The following is a 13,526-nucleotide window of genomic DNA, read 5'->3' on the forward strand; positions in this document are numbered from 1 at the left end:
ACAGGCAGAGTGGATAGTGAGAGAGAGAGACAGAGAGAAAGGTCTTCCTTTTTGCCATTGGTTCACCCTCCAATGGCCACTGTGGACGGCGCATCTCGCTGATCTGAAGCCAGGAGCCAGGTGCTTCTCCTGGTCTCCCATGCAGGTGCAGGGCCCAAGCACTTGGGCCATCCTCCAATGCCTTCCTGGGCCATAGCAGAGAGCTGGCCTGGAAGAGGGGCAACCGGGATAGAATCCGACGCCCCAACCGGGACTAGAACCCGGTGTGCCGGCGCCGCAAGGCGGAGGATTAGCCTGTTAAGCCACGGCGCCGACCCATATAGTTTGATTTTTTAAAAAATGGACAGAGGACCCAAACAGACAAAACAAAGATCTCTCCAAACAAGCCATACAGGTGACAAATAACCATATTGTAAGATGCTCAGTATCATATGCCATGAGGGAACTGCAAATAAAAACAGTTAACACTTCATACCTATTAATACCACACTAACATCAAAACATTGACATACGAAATGCTGGCAAGGATATGGAATAGCAGGCACTCTCATTCATTTCTGGCTGAAGTACAAAATGATTACAGTCCTTTTAGAAGACAGTTTGGTGACTTCTTCAAAATTAAGCGTACCCTTACCAGCAGTTACACTCCTTCACGTTTATCCAGATGAGTTGGAAATCTGTGTGCCCACAAAAACCTGCATGTGGATGTTTAAAATAGTTTTATAATAGTTTCATAATTGCTAAATCTAGGCAGCAACAAAGATCCCCCTCAGTAGGTAAATGGATAAACTGTGGTACATCCATGAGATGGAATGCTATTCAGTGCTAAAAAGAAACGAACTTAACCCATAAAAAGATATGGAGGAAACTGGAATATATATCATTAAGTGAAAGAAGCCAATCTGAAAAGGCTACATTCTGCCTTATTCCAACTATATGACCTTCAGAGAAAGGCAGTACTATGGAGACAGAAAAAGAGCAATGGTTGTCAAGGGCTAGGGAAAGGAAACAATGAATAGGCTGAGCACAGAGGATTTTTAGGGCAGTGAGACTATTCTGGCTTAATGGTAGAGACATATCTTTATACATTTTCCAAAGCCCATAAAATCTAACAACATCAGGAGTGAATCTTAATGTAATCAATGTGCTTTAGGAAGATAATGATGTGTCATTGTAGGTTCATCAGTTGTAACAAATGTACCATTTAGTGGGAGATATTGATAATGGAGAAAGCTGTGCATGTGTGGGGGCAGAAGATAGATATGATCTCTTTGTACTTCCTGTTGAATTTTCCTGGGAAACTAAAACTGCTCTTAAAAAAGTAGTCTCTTAATGATAAAATTAAAAATTTTAAATGCAAGTAAAAAACAAGTTAAACAATTCAAACCTTATGGGCTATACAAAAATATACAATACAATACGGAAATTTGGCACGAGAGTCATAATTTGCCAACTAGACTCATTTATGCCTACTTGATGTTTTCTTCTTTTGGGGTTACTGATAGGCATTGCAAACTTAGCATAACCTCAAAGTTGGATTTGGTCTTCCCTCCAAACCAGCTAGCTGATGGCATTGCAGTCTGTACACATGGCCAGTTATAACTACACTCTGGGTATTATGGCACCAAGAAAACTTGTTTGTCTTATTTATGGGCATTTCTACAGTTTCTGGAAAGGTGCCTGGAATAACTGTAAGCATTAAGAAGCTGCGGCTTGGCCGCCGCCGCAGCTCAATAGGCTAATCCTCCGCCTTGCGGCGCCAGCACACCGGGTTCTAGTCCCGATCGGGGCACCGGATTCTGTCCTGGTTGCTCCTCTTCCAGTCCAGCTCTCTGCTGTGGCCCGGGAAGGCAGTGGATGGCCCAAGTGCTTGGGCCCTGCACCCACATGGGAGACCAGAAGAAGCACCTGGCTCCTGGCTTCAGATCAGCAGGGTGCGCTGGCCGCAGCTCACTGGCCTCAGTGGCCATTGTAGGGTGAACCAACGGCAAAGGAAGACCTTTCTCTCTCTCTCTCTCTCTCTCTCTCTCTCTCACTGTCCACTCTGCCTGTCAAAAAAAATACAAAAAAAAAAAAAAAAAAGATCTACTGATAGAATGGGTAAATTTCTTTGTCTTCAGCTTTTCCAGCTGCCATTGGGGTAATATTTACTTGCAAGGGTGAGAAGAAGGAAGAAGTACAAGAAAGACAGGTAACATAAATGAAATGTCTCACTCGGCATCTGCTACATAGTAGGCAATGTGTCAGTATTAGAAGTGGAAGTGTGTCCTTATTGATGAAGTAGGTTATTTTTCAGGGAATTAATAATAGTAACAAACAGTAGTACATTTTTTGAGCCTAAAAAACATTCTAGGCATTTTTCTAAACATTTCATCTGTGTTGTCTCATTTTATCCTCACTCAAACCCTATGACAGTAGGTGGGAGTCATCTCCAGTTTTTTTTTTTTTTTCTTTAAGATGATGCTAAAAACAAATGGATCTATGATTTTCCGAAGTCTCCCCAGTGAACTCTAGAGCCATACCTTTACCTCCATTTCTTATGAATCAAATGCAAGGAATTCTACATGGAATTGGATATTAGTTGAGAATTTCATAGCTTTCTTCAATGAAATTAGATGCTGCCAGCCTAGTGCTCTTACAGCACTCTGTGCCCACTGCCATCTTAGCATTAATTACACTGTATGTGAACACTGGTATCAGCCCTATTTCTTTCAGAGAACTTCTGTCTTTGAACATTAGTATTTTAAAGTAATATTTCCTCTTTATTCTTGCTAGCATTTTAAGAAATGAACTCCACCATGGAGAAACCCAGCTTCATTAACGCTCTGTGGCACGAAACCTGCTATCTTCATTACACTTGAAAGAGCACTGGTTATGAAAGTAAACCTTAATAATTAATTTGACTTTTCTTTTAACCTGCACTGACCTTCATGTTTTATTATATTTTAATTGCTGGGACTTCTTCTTTTTCTTAGAGTTAGAAATTATCAAAAATGTGTTCCACTTTTAAAATAATTAGTCACATTTAAAATAAATAATTTATCTTTACATATTGTTAAATAATATATTTTATTAATTTAAACATAATGAAGAAAGCTATGTTGGAAATGACTAGCTGACAGAACTGTTCATCTCAGACCTTTGAAATACCAGATTCATACTAATGAAGAAGGGTCCAAAAAGAAAAGGGAGATTGCTCATGCAGTATGAAATTACTGAAATTTTGTCACATGAAGAATTATTTTGCAGCTTTTTTCAATGAAATGAGGCATTTCTATTTAGCAAGTTCTGCACCGACACCCTGTGCCTCTGATAGTGTTAGCAATATTCGCACACAGGTTAGTAATTCCGTTTGATTTTTTTCCCATCTCTCTACTCGAACACCTAGCTCAGATATTTAATTAATCATGCTTCTGTATGTCCTAAAGAAGTAGTGATACATATGTGTTTTCTCAGTCTTTAAGAGCCTTTTTTTTTTTTGAAGGATTTATTTTTATTTATTTGAAAGGCAGAGTGACAGAGGCAGATGGAAAGAAAGAGAAAGAGATCTTCAATCCCCTAATTTCAATCCCCACAATGGCCACAATGGCCTGGGCTTGGTCAGACCAAAGCCAGGAGCCAAGAACTCCATCCCAGTCTCCCACATTGGTGGCAGGGGCCCAAGCACTTGGGCTGTTATCTCAGGCCCCCCAGGATACATTAGCAGGGAGCTGGATTGGAAGCAGCGTAGCTGGAACTGAGATGAGTCCTCCACTATAGGATGCTGGTGTTTCAAGCAGCACCTTAATTCTGCCACAACACCTGCCCCCATTGCATGATGTTTTTGGAGCTTATTCTCCCAGAAAGTGTAGGAGCTGTGATATGAAGTGAGACAGGGTGACCGCAAGCACATAGTTCACCAGACAGGTGTGGCAGTTTGGAGTCCCAAGAGATTAATTCTTTTTTTTAACTTTTTTTAATAAATATAAATTTCCAAACTACAACTTTTGGATTATAGCAGCTTTTCCCCCCCATAACCTCCCTCCCACCTGCAACCATCCCATCTCCCACTCCCTCTCCCATCCCATTCACATCAAAATTCATTTTCAATTATCTTTATATACAGAAGATCAATTTAGTATATACTAAGTAAAGGTTTCAACAGTTTGCATCCACACAGAAACACAAAGTATAAAGTACTGTTTGCGTACTAGTTATACCGTTAATTCACATAGTACAACACATTAAGGACAGAGATCCTACATGGGGAGTAAGTGCACAGTGACTCCCGTTGTTGATTTAACAATTGACACTCCAAGAGATTCTAGCCAGAGTTGTGGTGGGATAAGATTTTGTTAAGCTGTGTGCAGAGTGTGGACTGGGTGTTGGCTTTTGAAGGATGAGTAAGATTTTGACACATGGTGAATGAAGATCTGAAAGGTGGACATTCAGGTGGGGCAATGGTATTGCCTAGGTGTGAACAGGGGGCTTTTTGTTTTATTAAAAAGACCAGAAGGTTGCAGAATTGCAAATACACTTTTTTAAAAGCAAGTTGAGTCCACATTGTGAAAGTTTATAACACTGTGACAAAATGTTTGAATCACTTGATTTAAGTAGAATTTTGAGTTCTAACCAGGGACTTGAAGAGAAATATTTGTTAACGTTTACCTATGATACATACACACATAAAGTAGAATTTATGTTTTATAATTCCTACTTAAATTATTTTTTCCCTGCTTAAAAAATAAAGGTGCCAGTTATCCAGGTGCAGTACATAAATTAGAAAATTCTTTTGTTTTAAACTTGCGCCACCTTGTGGATAAAGAATCCTTAGAGAACTGGTTTTGAAACAAACTACATTGACAGCAATTTCTAGATTTTACATTTCATGTTTCATCTATAACACTGCTCCTTGAAAGAGCGACTTTGTCAAAAAGCTTTATGTGTACTGCATATCTTATTACTTACTACTTAAATTTATTCTGTTATATTCAATTTTCTTGGTGAACTATAAATTCAAAATTGTGAGTTTGCTCTTTTGCTATACTATATGATAAACAAAAACTCCCAATGAAAAGATGTGTAAAGAAGAAGGGAAATGTGTCAGTTTAGATTTATGAGTGTATCAGACACATATAATTTGCAGTTACATGACTGCTTGAGTTCACAAAAGTGCCCACGTTTGTGTGGGTGCATGTGCGCATGTGTAGACATGAATGCAGTAAAGACCTTAGTTATCTGGTTTTAACATGCTCAAAACCCTCAGCTCACTTTATCCACTAGCTCAGAAGAAAGTGCTTTAAAAGTCTCCTAAAGAACAAGTGAGGAAGAAAGCTTTGAAGAAAGGAAGATGCAAAATTTTCTGAAGATGCCAACTCATTGATGAGCAGAAGAGAAGGCCACATTGAGATTTGCCATGGCTATTAACGACAGTCCCTACCAGGAGCTAATCAAGGGGCGAGGGAAAAGTAGGAGGGCAAATAGAATAAGACAGAATTGAGAGAATAGATATCAACTAATGTGGGAGGATGGGCTGAAGAGGAAAGGACAGGGAGGCAGGGAGTTCTGTGTGCTGTCCCTGCTCCTGCCTGTCAATCCCAGTTCCACCTTTGAAGGCCCCTCTAGGAGAGGCCTGCACACTGACAGAGGTGTCCACCGAGCATTGTCTGGCTCCAGTCTTTCAAGTTCACTCTCCTGTATTCAATCACACGGAGGCCAGGTGTTTGGAGATGCAGGGAGAGAATACTCTATAGAGATGGCCCTGTGGATAAGAGATGCTCATGTCCCATCCCCACCCCGGCCCCAGTTCCAATCCTGATTGCACTAAAACCTGTTTGGAAATCTGGAAAGGCCCCATTCTGTCTCCACCCAGTCAGATGAGTGTCACACACAGGCAATGCCCAGCCCTGTTTGAGTTCTTCACAGGTTTTCAGCTTTGATGATGGATTCTGGACCGCTGGGATTTATGCATTCTAGGTTTCCTTTATCTCTTTGTCTTGTCCATGAGTTATGCTCCTGTCTGAGATAAGCTTCTCCAGACTGGGCCTAACAGTTCACATCAGCTCCCACCCCAGCACTGTTCTCTCGTCTAGCAGGGAATAGTCCTGGCTTCCTGCGGGGGTTCATTGAATGACCTTTCCTCCTGTCCACCCTTGTTGAATGCCACACTATATGTTGATAGGCATAAGTTTCTGGAAGGCCTAAATGTAACCAACAGATGGTTGGATTCAGCACTTGAATTTAGCTGTCATAAATGTGGGTGTTTGAGAGCCCTTTCTTCCACAGAAGTTATTCTTTTGGCCAGTTTTTCAAGGCAAGTGATGGATAAATTCACCATAGGGTATGTAAATTTTGAAAAGATTGAACTTTTGCTCTTATTGCTGCCCAAACACAAATTCTCTGGGAAAATATGTGAGAGCAGCCAGTCGCCAGAGCAACAAAGCTCAGTGTGAAAGACTGTGCTGCAAGTGTGGTTTTCAGACACTGGGGGTGTTTCTGTAAGAACCAGCTGCCTGGTAAGGTTTCTTTCTCCAAATCTTTAAAAGCAGCTAGGGATGTTGTGTAGTAAAGTATATTTTAGAAAACTTATGTTATCACAAGAGGAAGAAACAAACCTGCAGAACAAACAATAAAAAACAAGCAAAATCAATTCCAGTATGGGTCCTCGTGTGCGGCTTGAAGTGAGGCTGTTGGGCCTGTGACACGTGCTATGGAATATTCATCTTGTCTCTCTGTGAGATCTACCTGTGTGTTTGGCATTACTGAACCTTCGAGGTTATCGTCAATGCCAGTTGTGTGAAATGAGTGCAGCTGACAGGATTTAAAGGCTAAGACTAACTTTTCTAATCCTTCGATTCCCCATTCTCTGCCTTAGGCCATGACACCTCTACAAGACCATGCAACATCATTGCTCCTCTGATGGGAGCTGTGCTCATTCCCTGAATGTCACTCAAAGTCTCCTTCTTGGAGAAGTTAGAGAAATTCAGGGTTCTCCTTCTGACCGGGTGGGAACAGGGCTGTTAAGAATTTTCAGAATAAGCTGAATGAAGATATTTTTTGGCACATGGGCTCAACTTTCTCACTTCTTTGCTGTTCAGATACAGAATGTGTGGTCCCCTTTCCTCTTTATTTTTATGTTATATTGAGTCTTGAAATTGATGAACAATTAATTCTGAATTAAAAATGTGTGTAGAGATCACTTGATCATTAATATTTGTTTATTATGTTTCATTTATTTGAAAGGCAGAGAAACAGAGACAGAGATCTTTCATCTACTGGTTCACTCCCCAAATGCCCTGAACAGCTAGATTGAAGTCAGGAGCTAGGAACTCAATTCAGGATTCCCAAATGGAAGATAGGAACTCAGATACTTGAGCCCCCACCTGCTGCCTCCCATGGGCATTAGCAGGAAGCTGGTATCAGAAGCAGAGCCAGGATTCAAACCCACACAACTTAGATATGGGATGAGAGCATCCTAAGTGACATTTCAACCACTGCACGAAGCACCTGTCCAAGTATATATTAATAAAATAAATTCATCAATGTTGAGCAACAGCTATGTGCTGGGAATACAATAGACCAAGTCCCTGCTGTCCTGAAGCTTATATCCTCGTGAGTGGAGAAAAATAAAATAATTTACTATATAAATACTAAATAAATTTACTATATAAATGTAATGTGGCAAGCAGTGGTATGTACTAAGAAAAAAATAGAGCAGTGTCAAAAGATAGAAAATGATGGGTGTTGGGGAGTAGAGTACTATTTTACATTGATGGTCCAGGAAGTCTTCTTAGATGAGATGCTAGCTGAGCAGAAGTCTGAGGGATGTGAGGGAGTGAGCCATGTGGATATCTTGAGGAAGAGAGATCCAGGCAAATAAAACAATTACTGGTTGAACATCCCATCTCTGAAATGCTTGGGACCAGAAATGTTTCTGATTTCAGATTTTTTTTCTAGGTTTTGGATAATTGCATATCTTGCAGATGGGACCCTTTAGACTCCCAAGTCTAAAAATGAGCATTTTTAAAAGATTTTTATTTATTTACCTGAGAGACAGAGTCACAGAGAGAGGGAGAGACAGAGAGAAAGGTCCTCCACCTGCTGGTTCACTCCCCAGATGGTCTCAATGGCTGGAGCTGGGCCAATCTAAAGTCAAGAGCCTGGTCTCCCACGTGGGTGCAGGGGCCCAAGGACTTGGGCCATCTTCCATTGCTTTCCCAAGCCACAGCAGAGAGCTGGACTGGAAGAGGAGCAGCTGGGATATAAATAGGTATGCATAAAGGATGCTAGCGCTGCAGGTGGAGGCTTAGCCTACCATGCCACAGTGCTGGCCCCTAAGATGAGCATTTTTTGTTTCATACACTCCTTATACACTAAAGGTAATTTTAGGAGTGTGCCTGTGTTAAACTGTGACCTGTCATACGAAGTCAGGAAAGGAATTTTCCACTCATGTCATCCTGTCAATGTTAAAAAAAAAAAACAGTTCTGGATTTGGGGGCATATCAGATTTTGGATTTTTGGATTAGGGATACTCAACCTGAAGTTAGAAGCCCCGAGGCACTGAGCAGAGGAGGTGGAGGCTTGAGGAGAAAGAGGCACTTGTGAAATGGAGCAGAAGAGCACACGCTGACCTCAGTGTTGCTCTCACTTGCCTATGTGTCAGACGCGCCTGTGGGGCTTGGTTGAAACACTGCTTGCCTCACTGTGCAAGTCTGTGGTTCACAGGTCCCAGGGAGACACCTCAAAGTTTGTAGTTTTAACAAGATCTCTGCTGATGGCTGATGTTATTGCAGATCCAGAGACCAGAGTTGGGAGCTGCTTTACGGGGAAAATCGGTTAGGATGGACAGCTGGGGCGGCAGGAAAGGCCTCCTTGCACCTGGTAGTCATGCATGTAGAGTGAATGTTGTCAGCATGATTGTGTGTCTTTCTCCAGGCCTGTTTAGCAGCAGAAGAGCTGGCAGCACCAGGCACATAGTTGGGCTTAGCCAGAATAAAAGCAAAGTATATATATCACCAGTATATATCACTTGGGAGCTTTTGCCTGTGCAGTCTGTATATTCTGAAACTGTTACTTGTACATCCTTTATTTTAAATAGAAAAGATCAGAGAATCTGAGATTGAGAAAAAGGAACATGAAAATCTGTGGTTGAAGTGTACTGTTTTAGGCCTTAGAAGTAAAATGGAATAATGTCCACCTCTGGTCTTCTAAATAACTATTAACCACACTCTTGTGGTTGACTAAATCACACAATTCTGAAAGACTAAGATTTTTTTTTATCGTAAAGATTATATCACAAACTGAAGTGTTAGAAGTCCACATTGTTCTTTGAAGATATTTGAAAATATTTGTATCCTCCTACAAAAAAATTACGTGGTTAAGCACAGAGCTTTGCACACAAGAAATGGGTATCGGGCTGTGTAGTAAGGGAAGAATTCAGTTGTTGGAATGAAGCCCGGGTTTCATTAATCAGAAGAGAAAGAAAAGAACTGACTTCCACAATAAGGAAAAGTCTGAACTCAGAACATATAAGACATCAATTTAAATACAGTATGGGATATTTACATTGAGTTTTATTGTGACTGATAGTTTTCTTTCCATTTTAAAACAACCAACAGATTTTGTTGGAACCAGGTGTGATCCAGGATGTGTTGGCAGCTGGAAGTCACCTGCAACTGTTGGAACTTCTCAATTTATGTTCCCACTATCTCATCCAGGTATGTGACCTTGCACCTGCTGCTGTGCCCTTCACATTCCTTCCCCCTGCTGTAATAAGCTACTCCTGCCCCACCACTGGAGCCCAACAGTAAAAGAGTCGGGGTATGGGTGGCCTGTGGTGGTAGAACTTCTGAAACAAGCTCCATGGCGGTTCTTGGGTCCTCTTCCAGAAGTGGACATTTCCCTCACACCCCTTGCCCATCCCATGTCCCCACTATCTTTGGGCAGCCAATTAACTTGACAGTCACACAGAGTTCCCCATGTGGCCCTTGGGAGATGACACTGGAAAGGGTCCTGATGTGAAACGGTGTTGTCTGGTTGTACAAATAAAATAACCACACAGGCAAGAGAAGTTGAGTTGTTGTTGAACATCACAGAACTGTTAATGTATCATGATGTATAATTAATAACCCTGTGAACTTCCTCAGCAGTATTCTGGTCATTCCTCTCTTGATTTGCTGGCTGGTCAGGAAACGCTCCCAAACCCCAAGCATCTGCTGAGTGTTCACAGCTGGCTCAGTCCTACAACAGCCTTGCTTGGTTTTATGGATAAGAAAGTCAGAGGCTCGCGATGCATCCCATTGTTGCTTAGGAGGCTCGCACCTTTCTGATTCTGAAGGCTGTTTCTCTTGTTGGGTGAAACTCTTGGTTTGGTTGGAAGGCAGAGGCCATTTATGCAGACAATGTGGCTGTGAGACTCTTTGATTTTACAGAGAGAATAACTAATTTTCTATTTTAGGATCCTCTGGTTTTCCCCGCTGGTCTGACTTTTGCTTGCATTTATTACAGCATTCTAACAACAGTGAAAATTAATTTAAAAAATACATCCACACAATTTAATTCTATCTTTGTGTATATGACATGGTTATTAGGGAGCAGAAAAATCTTATTTTCTTGCCCAATTACTTTATTTTCTTTCATTATCATTTTCTCGGATTCTAAATATGCCTTTCATCATTAGTTTCTGTTACCCATTAGGTAGTCTACAAAGCTCTTTCTCATATAAAGCATCTTATTTCATCTTTCCAGTAACTCTGGGAAATAGGAACCAGTACTTCCCAGGGAGACTGTGAGGAATGCCAGCCCTATTCATCCAACAAGCAATTCAAATACAGCATATGAAATTTTTATCCTTATCTCACCAGGTTTAGTCTAACGGTAAATGTTTAGCTATTTTTATCTTATTTTCCTTTCTTTCCCGCACAATATTGTTGGTTGGAATGGGAAAGCTGTTTTTAATTCCTTTCTGCCAGTAGCAAATGGGAATCACAGAGAAAGGTTACAAGATTTCAAACGTGTGTTTGACTTGTGAAATTGAAATTACATTTGTTTGACATTTCTACATCAAATATTGCAGTGTGAACTTTGAGCATCATAACCTGCATTTTTTCCATAGCAGATAATAATCAGTGATACACATTGACAAAGGTTGGGTGAAAGTGTTAATTATCATGATATGTATTATAAACTGTATAGACACATACAAGTGAGTATGTTTGTGTACTTATACCTAGATTTGTCAATACATGAGAATTCCAGATGTACATCAGAAATTCATGGGTATTTTATTGTACAACATTAGTTGGATTTATTGAGATACTAAGTGACTTATGGACTTTGGGATTTAACTGTTTCATTATTTTGCTGAAGAAGAAGTATAAATTACATATCAACAAATTTTGTGAACAGTTATTATTTAGGCTTTTTGGATGGTGGTTGAAACTCCCTCCATGTTTTCAAAAATATGTTTTCCCTTCACTCTCTTGTTTGATTTTATTTTTCCTGTTTGTAATTTTTGCAAAATGTCAGACTTGTAGAAGAATACTTTGACCAAAGGGAACCAAAACCATGTATGTTCAGAAATGTTTGTTACTTTAGTCTTAAAAAATATATATATCCTTCTCTCTTAGGATTTTAAATAGTTCATCTGCTTTTATACTTTGATATAATCTTTCTTTTAAAAGAGAGATTTATTTATTTATTTGAAGAGCAGAGTTAGAGAGAGAGAGAGAGATCAAGAGATCTCTTCCATCTGCTGGGTCACTCTCCCCAAATGGCTGCAACAGCTGAGGCTAGGCCAAGCCAAAGCCAGGAACCTGGAACTCTCTCCGGATCTCCCATGTGGGTGGTAGGGACTCAAATACTTGGGGCCATTTTCTCCTGCTTTCCCAGTGCATTAGCAGGGAGCTGGATCAGTAGTCGTGCAGCCAGGACTCCAACTGGTGCTCATATAGGATGCCAGGATTGAAGGCGTTGTCTTAACCCACTGTGACACAATGCTGGCTCCTTGATGCAGTTGTAAACTGTACCTACCTGCTATTTGGGGGCAATATTGCTCCAGAGATTGTTAATTTTACTTGGAGACATTTTATTGAGCATATAAAAATAATTTTTTGTTAAAATTACAAAAAAAAAAACCCTTAAGTGCTTAAAATGTACTTAGAAATTGTGCCTTATCAATCAATTCTAATCTATCCTATTTAGTACTCTGTCCAATTAAAAGTTTTTGAAACCATTCTCAGTAAAATGTTCAGTATCGTTTTGTCATTCTTAAATTTCCATTATCTTTGACTTTCTTGCCAGATGTATTAAGGGTAGATTCTTGCCGTAAAACCCCCTGTTGTTCCCCAGGATCATTAAAATGTATGTCTGGGGGCAGACATTCGACCCGGTGGTTAAGCTACCAATTGGTATGCCCACTTGCCATATCCGAAAGCCTGGGTTCAGTGCCCTTCTCTGGCTCCTGTTCCAGTTTCCTGCTAATGTAGACCCTGGGAGGCAGCCGTGCTGGCTGAAGTACTCGGATCCCTGCCACCCACCTGGGAGACCTGGATTTTGTTCTCAGCTCCCAGATTTGGCCAGGCCCAGCCTGGGACATTGCCAGCATCTGGGGAGTGACCTAGCAGATGAGAGGTCTTTTTCTATGTCTATCAGCTTCTCCCTCTGTGTCTCTGCCTCTCAACTAAATAACGTTTTAAAAAAGCATGTCCAAAAAAAGCCCTTAGTGGAGGCTTCCTGAGTCTTGTTGCCTTCAGCCATTGCCTTGGCCAAAGCTTCTCTGAACACAAGTAAAGCTGCCGCTTTCTGTAAGAGAAGGAAAGGACACCTTGAGGCCACTGTGTGGACCTCTTGTCTTGCTTTTCCCCCTGGTAGCCTGCCGAGGGCAGAGACCCCAAACCAGAAGTGGAAGAGTTGTGTCCCTCGGAATGAGAACGGCTCCTGAATTAGCCCACTAGGCTTTGAGGTCTTCACACAGGTTGCAAAGCATGTTTGGGGAGAGAAAGGAAGGGCTGGCAGTGAACAAGGTGCCAACTGACTAGGGACTGGGCAATGGCTGGCTGAAATAGCTCCTCATTTCTGACCTACTTTGCAGTGGAATTTCACAAGATGCTGTCCTAGGTCACCTATCTGGTGAGTATATTACTAACAAGCACCACCTGTCAGACTTTCCTACGCTTTTTGAGATCCACAGCCTAGATGGAATCCAGATAAAATGTGCATGCTGCTTTTGCTCTTCCTTGTCCTTTTTAAACTTTCATCAGAAGGACACACCAATTAATTAAAGAGCCATTCCTGGTTCTAATACAGACCCAGTAAAGTGCTTGAACTACCTTGATTTTCAGAATATGCTTACATTTCATTATCTTCAGTTTCATAAAGGAAACCCTAGGAGACCACTTTCTGGTGGGACAGCCTTCTGCACCACCGTTATCTGCTCGTTTACTGAGGTAGAGCCATTCTATCTTGCAAATGACACACCTGTTCTTTTCTCCATCTCAGATGTTATTGCCCTTCCTTAGGCTCACTTTTCTTGCCTATAGGTCCTAGTT

At 41.1% G+C, this 13,526-nt stretch overlaps 1 protein-coding gene across 1 annotated transcript in view; it reads left to right on the forward strand.

Moving 5' to 3' along the window:
• Window positions 1–13,526, forward strand: part of KLHL32 (kelch like family member 32) — a 243,599-nt gene that overhangs the window by 145,080 nt on the left and 84,993 nt on the right. Inside the window, exon 5 of the mRNA XM_062187625.1 lies at window positions 9,597–9,695. Coding sequence (XP_062043609.1) covers window positions 9,597–9,695 — 99 coding nt within the window. The remainder of the gene's footprint in view (window positions 1–9,596; window positions 9,696–13,526) is intronic.

Source organism: Lepus europaeus, chromosome 3, assembly GCF_033115175.1.
Source record: "Lepus europaeus isolate LE1 chromosome 3, mLepTim1.pri, whole genome shotgun sequence".
NCBI lineage: Eukaryota > Metazoa > Chordata > Mammalia > Lagomorpha > Leporidae > Lepus > Lepus europaeus.